This window comes from Sarcophilus harrisii, chromosome 4 (genome assembly GCF_902635505.1).
Source record: "Sarcophilus harrisii chromosome 4, mSarHar1.11, whole genome shotgun sequence".
Classification (NCBI taxonomy): Eukaryota; Metazoa; Chordata; class Mammalia; order Dasyuromorphia; family Dasyuridae; genus Sarcophilus; species Sarcophilus harrisii.
The window spans coordinates 351,147,413-351,163,609 of NC_045429.1; the positions used below are offsets into that span (position 1 = coordinate 351,147,413).

At 35.5% G+C, this 16,197-nt stretch overlaps 1 protein-coding gene across 3 annotated transcripts in view; it reads left to right on the forward strand.

Annotated features, from left to right (window-relative positions):
• Positions 1 to 77: 77 nt before the first annotated feature.
• Positions 78 to 16,197, forward strand: part of RPS6KB1 (ribosomal protein S6 kinase B1) — a 31,873-nt gene continuing 15,753 nt past the window's right edge. For 2 of the 3 annotated variants that reach the window (XM_023502134.2, XM_003767915.4), the window contains exons 1-5: positions 78 to 275; positions 7,342 to 7,391; positions 10,410 to 10,530; positions 12,224 to 12,292; positions 13,855 to 14,002. In XM_023502134.2, the coding sequence (XP_023357902.2) occupies positions 135 to 275; positions 7,342 to 7,391; positions 10,410 to 10,530; positions 12,224 to 12,292; positions 13,855 to 14,002 (529 nt within the window). In that variant the 5' untranslated portion in view covers positions 78 to 134. Of the gene's footprint in view, positions 276 to 6,146; positions 6,314 to 7,341; positions 7,392 to 10,409; positions 10,531 to 12,223; positions 12,293 to 13,854; positions 14,003 to 16,197 lie in introns of those variants that run through there. The other variant, XM_023502135.2, reaches the window with a different exon arrangement.

Consider the following 16,197-nt stretch of genomic DNA (forward strand, 5'->3'; position numbering starts at 1 on the left):
GCTTCATGGTACATCCTGCGCATGTGCGGTGACCGAATTTGTCGTGTGAGCCTAGCGCTTGAGCGCAGTCGCACTGAGACCAGGCAGCTGGTGATGGCGGCGGCGGCAGCGGTGGCTGCGGTGGGTCCGGGCCCATGAGGCGGCGGCGGCGGCGGGACGGATTTTACCCAGCGCCAGACTTCAGAGACGGGGAAGCTGAGGCCATGGCAGGAGTTTTTGACATCGACCTGGACCAGCCGGAAGACGCAGGCTCTGAGGATGAGCTGGAGGAAGGGGTGAGGCCCGGGGTCGGGGGGCTGAGTCGGGCCGGGCCGGGCCGGGTCGGGTGGGGTGGAGGTGTCAGGGCTGGGGCGTAGGCTGGAGCCCAGGGAGTGGGGCTCGTTCCTGGGCCCCGGACTGCGGCGAGAGCCAGAGGCTGGAGCCAGGGCTAGGGGGAGCGGAGCGGGAAGGAAGGCGGCTGGCCGGCGGGGCGGCTGAGCAGCGGGCCCAGCTGCAGAGTCGGGTGGCGCGGCAGGACCAATCCCGAGGTAGCAGTGGTTGCAGAAGGGCGCAGGTGCACGGAGCCCTGGGTCGCCCCCTCCCCCCTCCTGACCCCGGGTTGGTAGCGGCGGGGAGCTGGGGGGTGGGGGTGGTGCGAGCTTCAGGGTGACCCTGGAGCTGCGGGTCTGGGAGACAGCCGGGGGGGATCGGGCAGGGGTTGCTTGGAGTGGAGAGCTCGAGCTACTCTACAACCTAGGGTCCCCGCTCCCTGTGCTCGTCCTGGTGACTTGGCGTCTGCCGAGCTCTGGCTCAGCTGTTGGGATGACAGCTGAAAAGTTCTTCCGCTGGCTGCGCTTTGCAGCAGCAGCCCTGGAAGGGTGACCTGCATCTTGAAGATTTTTGGGGTAGGGGTTAAGATATGATTGTTTAATAGCTGTTTACCATGAAACTGTGATCCCCTTTCCCCATTCCCCTCTCCCCTCCGCCCCTAAGAAGAGAGGTTTTGTGTAGTTTTCTGTTGAGATTTGGAAGTGGAGAAAACAATGCCGACAGCTGTGATTTGGCTTATTTGTCTTATCTGGGCACTTATATGCCTTAATTGATGGTTCCAGGCCTTGCTATATAGTAGGAATACTTTCTAGTTTATTTTAAATAGAGTTTGTTTTAATCTGCCATGGTTCTTTTTGTAATGTTTCTTTTTCCAAGCCAGATTGGATTTAAGGATTAAGTATTGTTTTTTAGAGTTGGTGATTAATGAAGATCAGTGATAAAGCAATGGTTAAGAACAAGATTTTATTGTCCAAGTTATTTTATATGTTTTAGACTTAAAAAGGCCTGTGATTTTATCTTTTGGGGAACCACCTTCCTCCCCCTTCATGGTGATCTCTTCATACCTTAATATATACACTTTTCCCCCCCTTCTGGCCTGTAATTTCACCATCTGTGTAGGAAACAACACCTTAGAGGAAACTGAAGAGGTTGTATCCCCTTCAGATCTTAATATGTAGTGGGTTTTTTTGTTTGTTTTTGTTCTTAATCTGTAATTTTATCAACTGGAGAGAGAACTCTTGTGGGACAATGCCTACTGCTACAGCAAATATAAAATGTATAGTTTGGGTTTCTTGGGACGCCGAGAGATTAAGTGATTTGTTTATAGCTAATATGTGTCAGAGACAAGAGTGGAATCCAGAGCTTATGAAGATTCCTAGGCCAATTCTGGCATATAATTTTGTGAGTTGCTGTAGCCAAACTCATTCATTTTTTATTGGCTAACGTTTTGGTGATGAAATTTCCAAAGCACAGACTGTTTCTATAAGAACATTTCTTAGTAATAGCTAACTGTTACATATCTATGTGTTTGAATACATATACACATATATATGTATACATATACACATTACTTTCAGATTTGATGAATAGTCTCATATTATCACATTTTTTTTACTGGTCTTCTACTCAGTCTTTTCCAACTTGGTAAGACTTAACACTTATAGAACCTGATATTAACCACCACATCCTAAAGAAGCATCAGCATGGGTCTTTAGATATGAGATTTTAAAATATTAATGAGTTGGATATTGAAAGATCTGATCTATTTCCCATTTTCCTTTTAAATTAAAAAAAAGGAGGAAAGTTTAAATACAGAGAATAATAATCTGGGAAATGAGTAGTTTAGCTATACTTTGCTTGTGTTCATTGGAATTCTATTTAGCTTCTCAAAGCCTTTTTCATTTCTTCAGACAATAGTAACATTTGCATGTTACCAAGCTGACATTGACATGTCAGATTTTAAAAGATCCCCTTCCTCATGATATTCATACATGTATATATTTACATAAAAGATATATGTAAATAAAAAATGCTGCATGTATGTGCATGCCATATACATTTATACCTATATGTTTTTATATGAAGAACTTTTGATAAAGGGAAGCTAAATAATGCTTTTCTTATCAGAATCATCTTTATCCTCTAAATCTACCACTTTCCTCAACTTCTTTATTTCTCTTCTCAATATCATGCTTCAGTTTTGTAACTTGAAAAGTATTCTTTAATTTCCTCATCCCTGATATCTAATTAGTTTGCTTTCTTAACATCTCTTTGATCAGTTCCCTTCTCTTTGCTCATAGACAGCACGTTACATCAATTCTGAATTATTTTTTTTTTCATAGATTATCATAATGGTCTCCTACTTGGTCAGTGCTTTTAGTTTCCCCCTCTCCAAATCTGTCTTTCACTGAGCTGTTAAAATAATCTTCCTGAGGCACAGATCTGACCATGTTATTCTTTTGCTTAAAAAGCTACTGTTTCTCTGTTGCCTCTAGAAGAAAACACAAACGCTTCTTTCGAGGTTTTAAAGCCTTTTGGCTCCAAACTGCCTTTTCATACTTATTTTAACAACTGCTTCTTTTTAGGCTACTCGATGTTTGCTGATCTTCTGTGTATTTGCATAAGTCTACCTTGGTTGATGGAATGCTCTTCACTCCTTTACTGCTCAGTTTAGATGAAGTTCCTCTCCCTACTTTCTCTTACCCCCCAGCTATTAATTTTCCGCCTATCCTTTCTTGGATTTATAGGCTTCTTAAGGGCTATGACTGCTTCATGTTAATTTGTACCTTAGCCCATTTTTACTAATAGGCACTAAGTAAATGTAATGTAATAAACATAAAGACTGGGCCTATTCTTTTCTTGGTATCGGTGAGGAAACTCCCTCTAACAATTCAGGTCATCTCCTTCATGCCGATTTGTCTTAAGAGAGCTGCCCAAAGAAAGCAATGTTGATTTGTCCTAACCACATAGCCAGAATATATCATTAACAGTGCTTGAACTCAAGATCTTGTTAATTTCAAACCCATTTCAAACATCATTCAGCCTCGCTAAAACAAATGAAATTTCTATGAAAAATAAATGTCTGTTGAATTCTCAAGTTGAAATAAACCTTGAAAATATTTTAGAGAAGTAGTCTGGTAGGGAGAGTAATTTGTTGCAAAATTTTTCGACTTTTAATTCTATGTACACGTTACCTTAGTGCTTGGATTTTTATATTATTGAAACTATATGGTATGTTAAATATCATCTGAAACTGCATTTTCAGTGCTTACATATTCTTTGATGTGGCATTCTTTTTAATTGAGTTGACAGTTTTAGAATTGTAGGTTTATCATCTATTTTTGAATGTTAGGTTTTTATACTATGTGGCAGCTATGGGGTACAGTGGATAGAGTTCCAGTCCTAAAGTCATTCAGTTCTGTTCTCAGACTCTTACTAGTTTGTGACCCTAGGCTGTTTGTCTCGGTTTCTTATTTGTAAAATGAGTTAGAGAAGGAAATGGCAAAACTACTCAAGTATCTTTGTCAAGAAAACAGCAAATGGTTCCATGGAGAATCTGAATTTGAAGATTCAGATATGACTGAACAACAAATTTTTACACTTGGAAAGATTTGGAAAAATAAAGTTAAAACTGTAAGAGATTATTCTACTTTTCTTTTAACATCTGTGAAATATTTTTAAAATTTTACTACTCAAACTAATATATTTCTCTATCAAAAAACTTACTTTAGAATAGTTTTGTGGTATTGTGGAACTACATTTTCTAATTTATGCTGATATCTTGCAGAATACAGAAAAGTTAAGCCTGTTAACATCACTTATTGCCAATCAGCTAGCAGTTAATTTGCCCTCAGCAATGATGTAGTGGAAAGAACATCAGATCTAAATCTAGAGATTTCCGTTTCAAGTGTGCATACTCTGCCACTTTAGCCATCTAAAGCAACCCACTGTACCTTTCTGGTCCTTGACTTTCATATATGAAAACTGTTGGACTTTGGGATCTCTAAGGAACATTTTACATTCTACATTTTATTGAAGTGTGATTTATTGATAAATGCAGTTATTTTGGCAATGCTGCATATTTTGAAGTGTCAGATAACTAGTAGGAGAATACTTTATGGGATGTCAGTGTAGCCCTTTTTGGAATGAGGCAAGCCTTTCTAGGTATGTGGGCACATAGACCTCTTTACGTACTTGATAATGAGTTTTTCAATGCCTAGAAGACTAAGTGAATTTTTAAAAGAGGAACAAATAGCCTATTATAATAGGCTAAATTTATACATTTATAAATAATAATAGCTATCATGTACACAATTTTTACAATTTGAGATATAAAGTACTTTATATATGTTTAATTCTCCTTTATATATAATTTGATTCTCACAACAACTCTGTGAGATAGGTGCTCTTCTTGTCCCCATTTTACAAAAGAAGAAATGGAAGCTTAAAGGTTAAATGACTTTGGCTTGGATAACAGTATCTGAGTTAGGATTGAATTTGGGTCTTACTGATCCCAAGCTCTATTCACTGTGCTATCTTGCTGCCTAAAATTAAATAACTTTAAAAAAGTCCAATGGAATTTTTAGTCAATGGCTGTAATCTGGAACAATAAATTGAAACTAAAGGAATGTTCTCTTTCAGAAGATTGAGAGTTAATGAAAATATTTGACTTTTCTGTTTGTTATAGGAACATAAAACTAGAAAAGACATTAGAAATTAAACAGTTATTATGAGTATATACTGATTTTCAGTTTGTAATATGTTCAGAGCAGTGGATTCTAAATCCACTTTTTTTGGTCTTAAGATTCTTTTTTTAGTAAAAAGTTGAAAACGTTTTTCTCTGAAACTTGAGAGTTCCATGAGTAATCTAGTTAATCTAGTTTTAAGATCAGTAATTAATTTTCTGAGTCTTTGATTTGAAAGTGTAAGAGGTCTTTTAAAGGAGATTTAATTTACTGAATTACTACTATGATGAAAGATTTCCCTGTCTGATGCCTTTCAGTGCACTTTGAAAAGGGGTTGGTGCTCAATAATTAATAATGGGGTCGTTATTGGGAATTGTTTTCTCATTAATTTATTCTCTTTTAATTAATATTATTTTGTAGTATCCAAATTTACAATTATGGACTGAACATTAAAATTATATAAACTACATTTAAAAATGTTTATTCAAGTTTCCTATTAAATTAAATTGACTTTCTTCATTCCTTGGTTAATTCTGACTTAATAAGGTTTCATTTATAAGGAAACTACAATAAGCACCTTGAGTAGAAAGAATGATTTAATGGGTGTTATTTTTTTAATGACAGTTTCTGACATTCTAAAATTATTTAACTTTCTAGGAATTATATTCTAATTTATTGGGCCTTATAGAGTGTGCATGTGCCTGTGTTTATTTTTATACACAAGTACTTTTGCAAACAAGTCATTTTGCTAAGCCAGCTTGAAACAGTGTATTTGATGTGGTGCTTGGGAGATAAATTTAGGCTTTGTCAGAACAGGAAAAGAGAATCCCAATAATACAGTTTTGTAATATATAAGGAAAGTAAGAAAAAGTAGCATAATGAAGAAGATCACAGTTATAAGTTATAAGTCTTTCTCTGATTTTGAAACTTCCAAAGTGCTGGGTTACTGGTGGATACTAGAAATGGATGACTTGTTTTAAATGATTTTGTCCTATATAACGGTAGAAAATTTCAAGTACATATGCAGCTGCAGGTGGTAATATAGATCCATCTAGTTCAGGAAATGAAATACAGACATAGGGTATATCTTGAGGGGAGAGTAGGCTTCAAAATTATGGTTCTTTGTTAACTACTTTGTGGTCTTCAATTTAGAACTGAATAAAAGTAACATCAGAGAAGAGCAGAATTATGTAATACCAGCTGCATTACTTCTGAAAGATGGTCAGAATCTTTTGTCTTAAAAGCAACTACGTCACAATAGGTGATTTACTCATAGTTGTGGAGATTAAAAAGTCTTCAAACCAAGGAAGAAAAAATGTGTAAGTAGAAAGAGTGTGAGTTTCTTGTATTGCCCCTACTGATATACCTTTGCTTTACTCAGAAGAGGCCGTTCTAAGGAAACCATAATTCTGGCCTGTTCACACTAAATTTCTTGGCAAAGTAAATGGTTGGATAGCATTTGTTTTCCTGGTATTGGGTCTTTCAGAAAGAACTGTAACAACACTTTTTTTTTTTTTGCCTAAATTGGCTGTCCTGCATTTCAAGTAAGATAAGTAAGGTCATTTGACTGTCTTATATTCTGTTGTCATGCTCCTGATTGTTTAAGAATAATCATGGATTCATCCTTAGTATTATACGTACCCTTCAGACATGATTTCAGTTTCATAATCAAATGGAGTATGTTAAAAATCTGTTAAATTCCTAAATGCCTTTAGGCAATTTCCTGATAGTCAGAACATCTATCATCGAGTAATTTTGTAACCTATTCTTAATAAGTTTGATAGGGGGACTATTTAGACCTGGAACCTTTAGCCATTTGGTCCTCTTGCAACAACTTTTAAATTTTGCCCCAACCAGAATAAAAAATACTGTAAAAACTACCCTATTTTAAAATGGTTGCCCTTATTTTAGCTTGTGACAGGAGAGTCAGGAGAGTGAATAGGAAAAATTCACATATTATGTCAATTTAGTATTTTGTATTTGGAATATGGTGATTTCAGTTTCAAAATGCAAATAAATACTTTTTTTGAACAGGTAGGAAACATAATTTTATGCAATTTCTAAAATAATTTGTTACCAGTTACTGATGAATAGTCTCAATAGCTATCAACTAGTTAGAAAAATAGAATCTCCACAATAGTACTTGTGGAATTCTGATTGTTTAGTTAATTTTCTGTGAAAAGCACTTTGATGACCTATAAACTCTTTCCTAAAAGTTTTTGTAAATTACTATATTCAGACTACCAATAAACCACAGAAATTTTCAGTTCTCTTAAGTGCTGTGCTTGGCCATAAATTATTTTACAGCCATGGTGTTTAAAAAAAAAAATTAATCTTTTTTTTTCAGGGTCAATTAAGTGAAAGCATGGACCATGGGGGAGTTGGACCATATGAAATGTAAGTTTGTTCTAAAAATTCTACTGAGTGCTAACTTTTATAGGCAATTCTTAACAAACATTAGTTAGTGATTCTAGTCAGTCTCAGATGTTTTATATATGTAGACTGCTTATTAAACTTAAAAGCTAAATCTGATGCGCTACTATAGCCGAGTAAAGACAATTTTGGGATTATATTATGTCATAGTATATATTATGATATATATGTAGGCTCCTCAGAATCTGTTGCTAAGCATTTTGTCTTTTTTTTTTTTTTAATAGCTTTTTATTTACAAGTTATATGCATGGGTAATTTTACAGCATTGACAATTGCCAAACCTTTTGTTCCAATTTTTCCCCTCCTTTCCCCCACCTCCTCCCCTAGATGACAGGTTGACCAATACATGTTAAATATGTTAAAAGTATAAATTAAATACAAAATAAGTATACATGTCCAAACCATTATTTTGTTATACCAAAAGAATTGGACTCTGAAATAGTGTACAATTAACCTGTGAAGGAAATCGAAAATGCAGGTGGACAAAAATATAGGGATTGTGAATTCTATGTAATGGTTCTTAGTCATCTCCTAGAGTTCTTTCGCTGGGTGGTTCTTTTAGCTGGTTCAGTTCATTACTGCTCCATTGGAACTGGTTTGGTTCATCTCATTGCTGATGATGGCCATGTCCATCAGAATTGATCATCATATAGTATTGTTGTTGAAGTCTATAATGGTTTCCTGGTCCTGCTCATTTCACTCAGCATCAGTTCGTAAGTCTCTCCAGGCCTTTCTGAAATCATCCTGTTGGTCATTTCTTACCGAAGAATAATATTCCATAATATTCATATGCCACAATTTATTCAGCCATTCTCCAATTGATGGGCATCCATTCAGTTTCCAGTTTCTGGCCATTACGAAGAGGGCTGCCACAAACATTCTTGCACATGTAGATCCCTTTCCCTTCTTTAAGATCTCTTTGGGATATAAGCCCAGTAGTAACACTGCTGGATCAAAAGTTTGATAACTTTTTGAGCATAGTTCCAATTGCTCTCCAGAATGGCTGGATGTATTCACAATTCCACCAACAATGTAAGCATTTTGTCTTTTAAGAATTTTATTTTTTTAAGTAAAATTTTGAATATCCTATGTGTCAGGATATCAAGCATCTATTAATTGATATGGGTATTTCTTCTTTTACACTGTCACCATAGCCTCTTTGTCTTAGTGAATGGTCTTTGAAAGTTCAGCTTGGAGTCAAAACTAATGATAAATCTCTGACTTAGAGGTACAGTCTATCACCAGACCTGTATGCTTAGCTTAAAACTTATTGATATACCCTTTGAGAACTTAGGGCTGCTCTAGGCAGTTCCATGCCACAGTACTCTATTAGATGATTTTAGGGGGTATTCGTTCCATAGCTTAAATTTTTTTAAGTGATGTAAGTTCCATAGAAAAGTCAAGCATTTTTTGTTGTACATTATAAATGTTATTCTTATAGCAAAATATATCTATGTGTTTCTCTATATATACATAATTCCAAGTAACTGTTTGATTAAAGATGAACATGTTGCTAGTTGGATAGTCAGTCGATTTCTGTTCAGAACTAAGAAGATATAGTAATACAGGCATAATAGTCATGAAGAATTAATTTAGATCATTAGGCAAAATTGATACCATTTTTGGTGTCCCTATTTTGGACTTAATAGCAAATTTAGAAAGATGAACGAATAGATTTAAATGTTTTTTTAAAAAAAGTTACTCCTACAACCATAGAAGGGATTGGATTTTTTTCATTTTATTTTTATTCTGAATTTAAAACCAAATAAAATGAGCATTTCAGTATATATTGCAGAACAGAAAGAAGACTATTCTTTCTAAAGATCTCCAGCATGCAGAATTAAAAGTTTCTTAAGTATGTGATATAGTCAGCATGTTTTTTCAAAACTCCACTATTCATCTAGTGATTACTCCTGTTTCTCTTTTGGAAGGGTAGAGGGATAACCCTGTCCTTTAAAAAAAAAAAAAGAAAGGAAAGAAAAACAAGACCCTTGATTCAAATATGTATGTATAATAAAGTAAAACAGATTCCCATGTTGTCCATGTCCAAAAATGTACATCTTATTCATCATTCACATGTTGTCAAGAAGTAAAGAGCATGTTTTTTCATCAGCCCTTTGGAGATAGTGTTATTAGTTCCATCGATCAATTTTTAAAATAATTTCAAAATTGTTTTTCTTTATAGCATTCTATTGTTATTATCATATAAATTGTTCTCCTGGTGCTGCTTACTTCACTTACGTCATTTGATATAGTTTTTTCTGCACCTGTGCTCTTCATCATTTTTTATAATACCATGATGTTCTATTGCATTCATATGTCCTAATTTGTTCTGCCATTCTCCAACTGATAGGCACACCCTTAGTTTTTAGATTTTTGTTATTACAAAAAGATTGGCTATAAATATTCTTATACATATAGATTCTTCCTCTCTTTAATCTTTTAGGTTATAGCCTGCATATAGTATTGCTGGGCCAAAGGGTACGTGAATTTAGGGTATTAAATTTAGGGTAGTTGAGTCACTTGGGGGCATAGTTCCAAACTGGTTTTGGTTAGATATTTTTAGATAGCTCCCAGGATATTGCTCAGATTTCCAAATGAGCATAAAGTCCAAACTTTGTCTTACATAATATTCAAACTATGAAAGCAAAGTTTTTTATATCACATAGTTGATAAATCTTTTTCTACTTGTTTGCTCACATTTTTAAAGTATATGATGCTTATAAAATAAAGTATAAATCTGATAGTTATTGTCAGAGCACTATAATCTGAGCTGTCATATAATTTTCTTATATTCCTCCTTTCAGAGTTTGGCTACTAAATTTCCTAATGTGAAAAAAAAATAAAATAAACAGAAAAAAAAAATTCCTAATGTGCAATTTTTACTTAACAGGGTTATTACATTTCTCTTTTTCTTTCTGAGAACATGATGAAGAAAATACATTTTTGTCAGTTGACTTTTGGTTTTGTTTTTCTCCCCAGTGGCATGGAACATTGTGAAAAATTTGAAATCTCAGAAACTAGTGTGAACAAAGGGCCAGAAAAAATAAGACCAGAATGTTTTGAGCTACTTCGAGTACTTGGTAAAGGAGGCTATGGAAAGGTAGGAAATACTTGTCATATCCTAAATAAGAACTGTCTTCATCTGGAAGTGGATAGGTTGATCTAAATTGTTGGTCCTTGGACCAGCCTTTAATAGGTGGAAGAAGTGGCCCTATATTTGAAGTGAACAGAAGATTCTCTTTCATCTACCATCACCTTGCAGGTGTTAACAACATGCAAAATTCATAGATGTGTATTCTTGGGTTAAGTAGGTCATCCTCTTTTAAAATTCTCATATATATCTCTGGGAAAGAGTATTATTCTAAATGATCATTAGATAGTAATTGAGGCTGGATTTTAGGACCACAAAAGAGGCAAGTACTGCCCACTCCGGGGCAGTAGGAATGAGTTTAAGAGAGTAGTACTGGAGATAAATTTTGCCTATTTCAAATAACCAAGATTGTACCTTTTATCAAGATGCTTGAAAATTTGGTGAGGATAAATATGCTCTGTCAGAAGGCAAAATTTGGATAGTAACATTCCTTAGGAGTATGTTACTTTTTTCAATAAGATGTATATGTAATTAATTTTTACAAACCTAACATAGATTATTCTTAAAATTGAGGATAATAAGTGAATACCAAAGCCAAAATATCTTGAACACTCAAACTTTGAATATTAGCTATTGCTCGAAAATTATTTCACCATTAAGTCCTGCTTGCCTCTGACATAATCTAGAGAAATCACTTAACCTTTCATTGTACCAGATCAAAGTTTCTTAAACTGTGGATCACAGTCCCATATGGGATTGCATATTGAATATGAGGGTCCTGAAAAATTTGGCAGCAATAAAATGTATCAAATACTCCACTAAGATTTAATTCTTTATGTAAAAATAAAGCATATCCATCTTAATAGTATTTGTTTTCATTTTTAATGAATGGTAAAATATGTATACCAAAGATTTATTTTAAAATAAATTTCTTTATGATTATCAGCAAATGTTTGATTTGTAAACCTATTTTATATACCTATTTACCTGGGGTTGCATAAAAATTTCTCAGGCAAAAAAGGGGTCACAATTAGAAAAAGCTTAGGAAACCATGTCAGAACATACCTGTAAGATTCAGAGAAGGTGCTGATGTGCATTGGTAAAAAGATTTTTTTTTCATCTGAGAGTTCCCTATTATCAATGAAATCACAGGTTCTTTCTTTATTACTTTTCTTTATGTTATCATAGGCTTTATGTTAAACAATACTTACATCATCTTACTGACCTCCAAATTACTATAATGCTGAATTGTGAAGCAAAAACAGTGAAAACTTTCTGATAATTTATAGAAGAAATTTCTGAAATGTAGCAGAATTAGTTTTGTCTGAATTTTTCTGTGAACTTTGCCTATAATTTGTCCTAAGCAAAATTTTGGATTTTGTAAAGGAACATTCTGTATATTTGAGATCCTACTACACAATTTTTTCCATGACATGGCAACAGACCAAAAGAAGAAAACTACTAAATGTTATGTACAAATTAGTTTTCAGTTCTCAAGTTGGGCAGAGTTTTCAGGTTTTCAGATTAGTTGCACATAGTGGTTATAGCTTTGGGGATACTCTATTTAAAGTTTACTTATAATTCCTTTTTTTTTTTTTTTTTAAATTAGGAAGGATGAAAGTTTGACTTGAAGTTCTACCTGTCACCAGTTCAACTTTTGGTTATTTATGATTATCTGTTACATTTAACTTTTGTTACCCAGGTTTTCCAAGTACGAAAAGTAACAGGAGCAAATACTGGGAAAATATTTGCCATGAAGGTGCTTAAAAAGGTAACTACTCCTTACTTTCCATATAATCTTTTTTTCTTACCTTTACCAACTTCTTTGGTTGCGTGTACTTTGGGAGGATATGGTGATAGTGGGGGTTTCCCCAAAGAAACATACTGATTATTTGGTTTATTAAGATATTTGTGTCAGCTTGACCTTCAGCTTCTTCAACAGCTTCAACATTACATGCCAACTAGGCACAATGCTTGGACTTGAAAATGCAAAGATGTAAATGACAAGTATTATCTTCAAGGAACTTAAAATTGTCTTTGATGTGTCATTCAGTCTTTCCATTTCCCTGTTGGCAGTAGAGTGAAGAATCAAATGTATACAAGAATAAGCACAATACAGGGTATCGAGTGAGGTGGGCAAAGGAGAGATCCAATGTATTTTAGGATAACGTGAAGAAGGAAAGATCACTTGGATCATTTTCAGCAGCGTTGGGAGGAATAGGGTGGAAAGGAGACAGAGGGCTCTGTGGAAGAAGGACCAACTAATTTAATCTTTTGAGAGAAAATGAGAATTTTTGGAGAGGGATACAGTGTGGCCATGAGAGAGGGTCTGTGTGACAGTGGCGTCAGGAGAGAACATGTCAAGTTTGAGAAGTAGCAAGTAGTTCAGTTTGGCTATAATGCAGAATATACGAAGAACAATCATGTTAAGATTGGAAAGGTAGGGACTACTTTTTGTATACAGAGGAAGTCCTGTGTGGGTCCCCAAAAAGACGATAAGCAATTACTGAAGTAGAACATTTCAAAAAGTACCTCTGTCTCTTCTCAAGGTGAATGTTGCCAATATAGATGTGGGCTTTTCTGTTAGCTGGCTGGGGCTTGTCAGTTCCTCTCTTTAAGGCAGTATATAAGTTGCTCTCTGGGCTAAAAGTTAAAAAACACAGTTCTAAGGTTACTGTTGGTTTTAGATCTTATCTAAAGTTTTCTGAACCTTAATTTCTGTTAACACTTTCTATTTGACCTTTCCTTTGCAAGGTTTTGAGAAATAACAAGTTTATTATACTGAGTTTTGAAACAGAAAAATTAATACTTGCCCAGGAAATGTTTCGAGAGTTCTGGCTTTGATACTTGAATCACTGTTCTTGAATTAGAGGCTTCTAAATAAATACTGATCAGAATTATACCCTGATAGACGTCGTGTTTATCATTTCTGAAGGCTATGCTGAGAAATTTTGGAGGAAGGATAATAGCAATAATATATTAATATATTATATCTCAGTGATAACCATGTGGAATCACAGAGCCAGGACAAAAAAGTGCACTTGGTGGAAACAGGATGTTAGTACCAATAGCACGTTATCCTTACAAGATCAGTTTGAGTACTCTAGGCAACAGCATGGGTCACCAATCCTAGAGGAATGCCTTGCTAACAAATTAACTGTCTTGACCATATTATGTGTGGGGATAGGTGAAAAATTATTCACTCCCATCAATCTTTGCTGATTTTGATAATATTTTTTAAAAAAAGGATTTTCCATTAAGTGTGTATAAAGCACAGATATGTCTAATATAAATGCCTAGACTGTTTTGTTCTATCATGTTTTCTTCTTTTAGGCTATGATAGTAAGAAATGCAAAAGATACAGCTCATACAAAAGCAGAACGAAATATCCTCGAAGAAGTAAAGCACCCCTTCATTGTGGACTTAATTTATGCCTTTCAGACTGGTGGAAAACTCTACCTCATCCTGGAGTATCTCAGTGGTCAGTATGACTTGAATTTCCTTATTCCTAATTGTTCTAGAAACTCATGAATGTTGTACAAAAGATAATATTGTCCTATTTTAAAATAAAGTTTATAATTTATATAAAATATGCTTTTTCAGCTGAGCCAGTACTTAGGGATTTGCTCTGTGTAAGGTTCTGTGATAAGTGTTGAAAGTATAAAAAATGACACAGTTTGTGGCCTTGAAATTAGTCTATCATATGTGTGTGTGTGTGTGTGTGTGTGTGTGTGTGTGTGTGTGTGTGTGTATAATTTTTTTTTTTTGCTGAGGCAATTGGGGTGACTTGCCCAGGGTCACACAGCTAGGAAGTATTAAGTGTTTGAGGCAGATTTGAACACAGGTCCTCCTGACTTGAGGGCTGGTGCTCCATCCACTGCACCACCTAGCTGCCTCTGTCTATCAGATATCATATGACAAGTACACAATTACGTATAACATAAGGTAGAGTGTGATGAGACACAGGAGAGACCTGGACACAGTGCTTTGGGAAGTATGGAGAAAGGGAAAATCAGTTTCAACTGGGAATTCAATGAGGAGCTAGCACCTGACTTCAACTTTAAAGCAAGAAAGAGATTGGCAGGTGGAGGGGAAAAGGAAATGCATCTTTTGCATGTAAGACTCTCTGTTAGGACATAGAGGGAGGCAATGATTTGTCAAGTTTCGGTAGCAGGTATTAGTATAATTTGGTGGAATATTCAATCTAAGCAAAATGGGAGGAAAGGTAATCTACTAAAAGAATGGGGATTAAACTGGGGGCTTCAAGAAGAGCCAGTGTGAGGAATGGGATAGAGATGTTACAAAAGACAAATAAAAGGGCTTGCCATTTTGCAGTGAAGACCTAGTTTAGATTATATATATATATATTCAGCACAATTTGTGAATTCCTTCTGTAGCTTGGGCTTTGAAGTCAGAGCAGAAAAGCTGGATGGTCGGATGAAGATTAGCATGAGGGGGGGGTTAAGAGAAGAATAGAAGATGGTACCTTAACATCTTGTTCATAACTTGCACTTAAAATAAAAATGACATATGACAAAAGTAACTAGAAACTGATTAAGTGACATTCAACGGGAAATTTAAAGACTTAAGTGAATCTTAACTTTAAACTTTTTAATCTTAAATGTTCAAATCTCATGGTAGTCATTTATTCAGTAGGGTAATAAAAATTTAACCTTATGTACTGAAGCATGGGATACTTTGATACAAATAAAAGTTATTTCTTTATAATCTTGAATTTTTCAGAGAGCACTGAAATATTAGTGGAATTGGACAATTTATTTGGAATTGGATCTGTCAACAAACATTTATGTAGCACTTACGATTTAAGTGGTGAGGCTGCAAAATAGAGAGCTGACTTGGGAGGTGGGACAACATCCTCTTCTAGGGCTTGTAACACATCCTTAGTACCTGGACTGCTCCGAGTGTCACCATCTGTGTTGGTTGCTGGAGTTTTGGCATAAGTTCAAAAAAAAAAAAGAAAACATGCACTTCTAGAGATATTGATACCAAAATGAAACAGCCCTTTCTTTCAGGAGTTTACATTGTATCAGGAGACACAACATAAACATATGTAATTATATATCAGAGTACAAGAGTACAAATTACAAGGTAATTTAAAAAAAATTTATTTGTTTGGTTTTTGTATTTGGGGTTAAGTGACTTGCTCAGGGTCACACAGCTAGTAAGTATTAAGTGTCTGAGGCTAGGTTTAAACCCGAGTCCTCATGATTCTAGGACCAGTGGGCCATCTTGCTACCTCTATGATAATTTGTTGAGGAAGCTCTAGCAACTGGAGGAATCAGGAAGGACCTAACATAGAAAGTGTTTGAGTTGAGCCTTGAAAGGAACTAATTTAGATGCCAAGAAAAGTCAAATGAAGAAGTAGAGCATTCAGGCATGAGGAACAGCCAAGGCAAGAAAGTCGGTTTGGCTGGAATGTGGCAGGGAGCACACACGGTCAGGTCACAAAAACAGAAAATAGTTGGGGAAGAGCTTGAAATACTAAAGAGGATTTATATTTGCTACTACAAGGGCTAGAAAGCTTTTTAGAAAGAGTTTGAGGGACACAGTTGTACTTGTGCTTTAGGACTATCGTTTTGGCAGCTCTGGAGGATTGTAAAGGAGATCTAGGGATGTTGAGACCAAAGAAAGAGAAACTGGGGGTTGTTGGGCCTT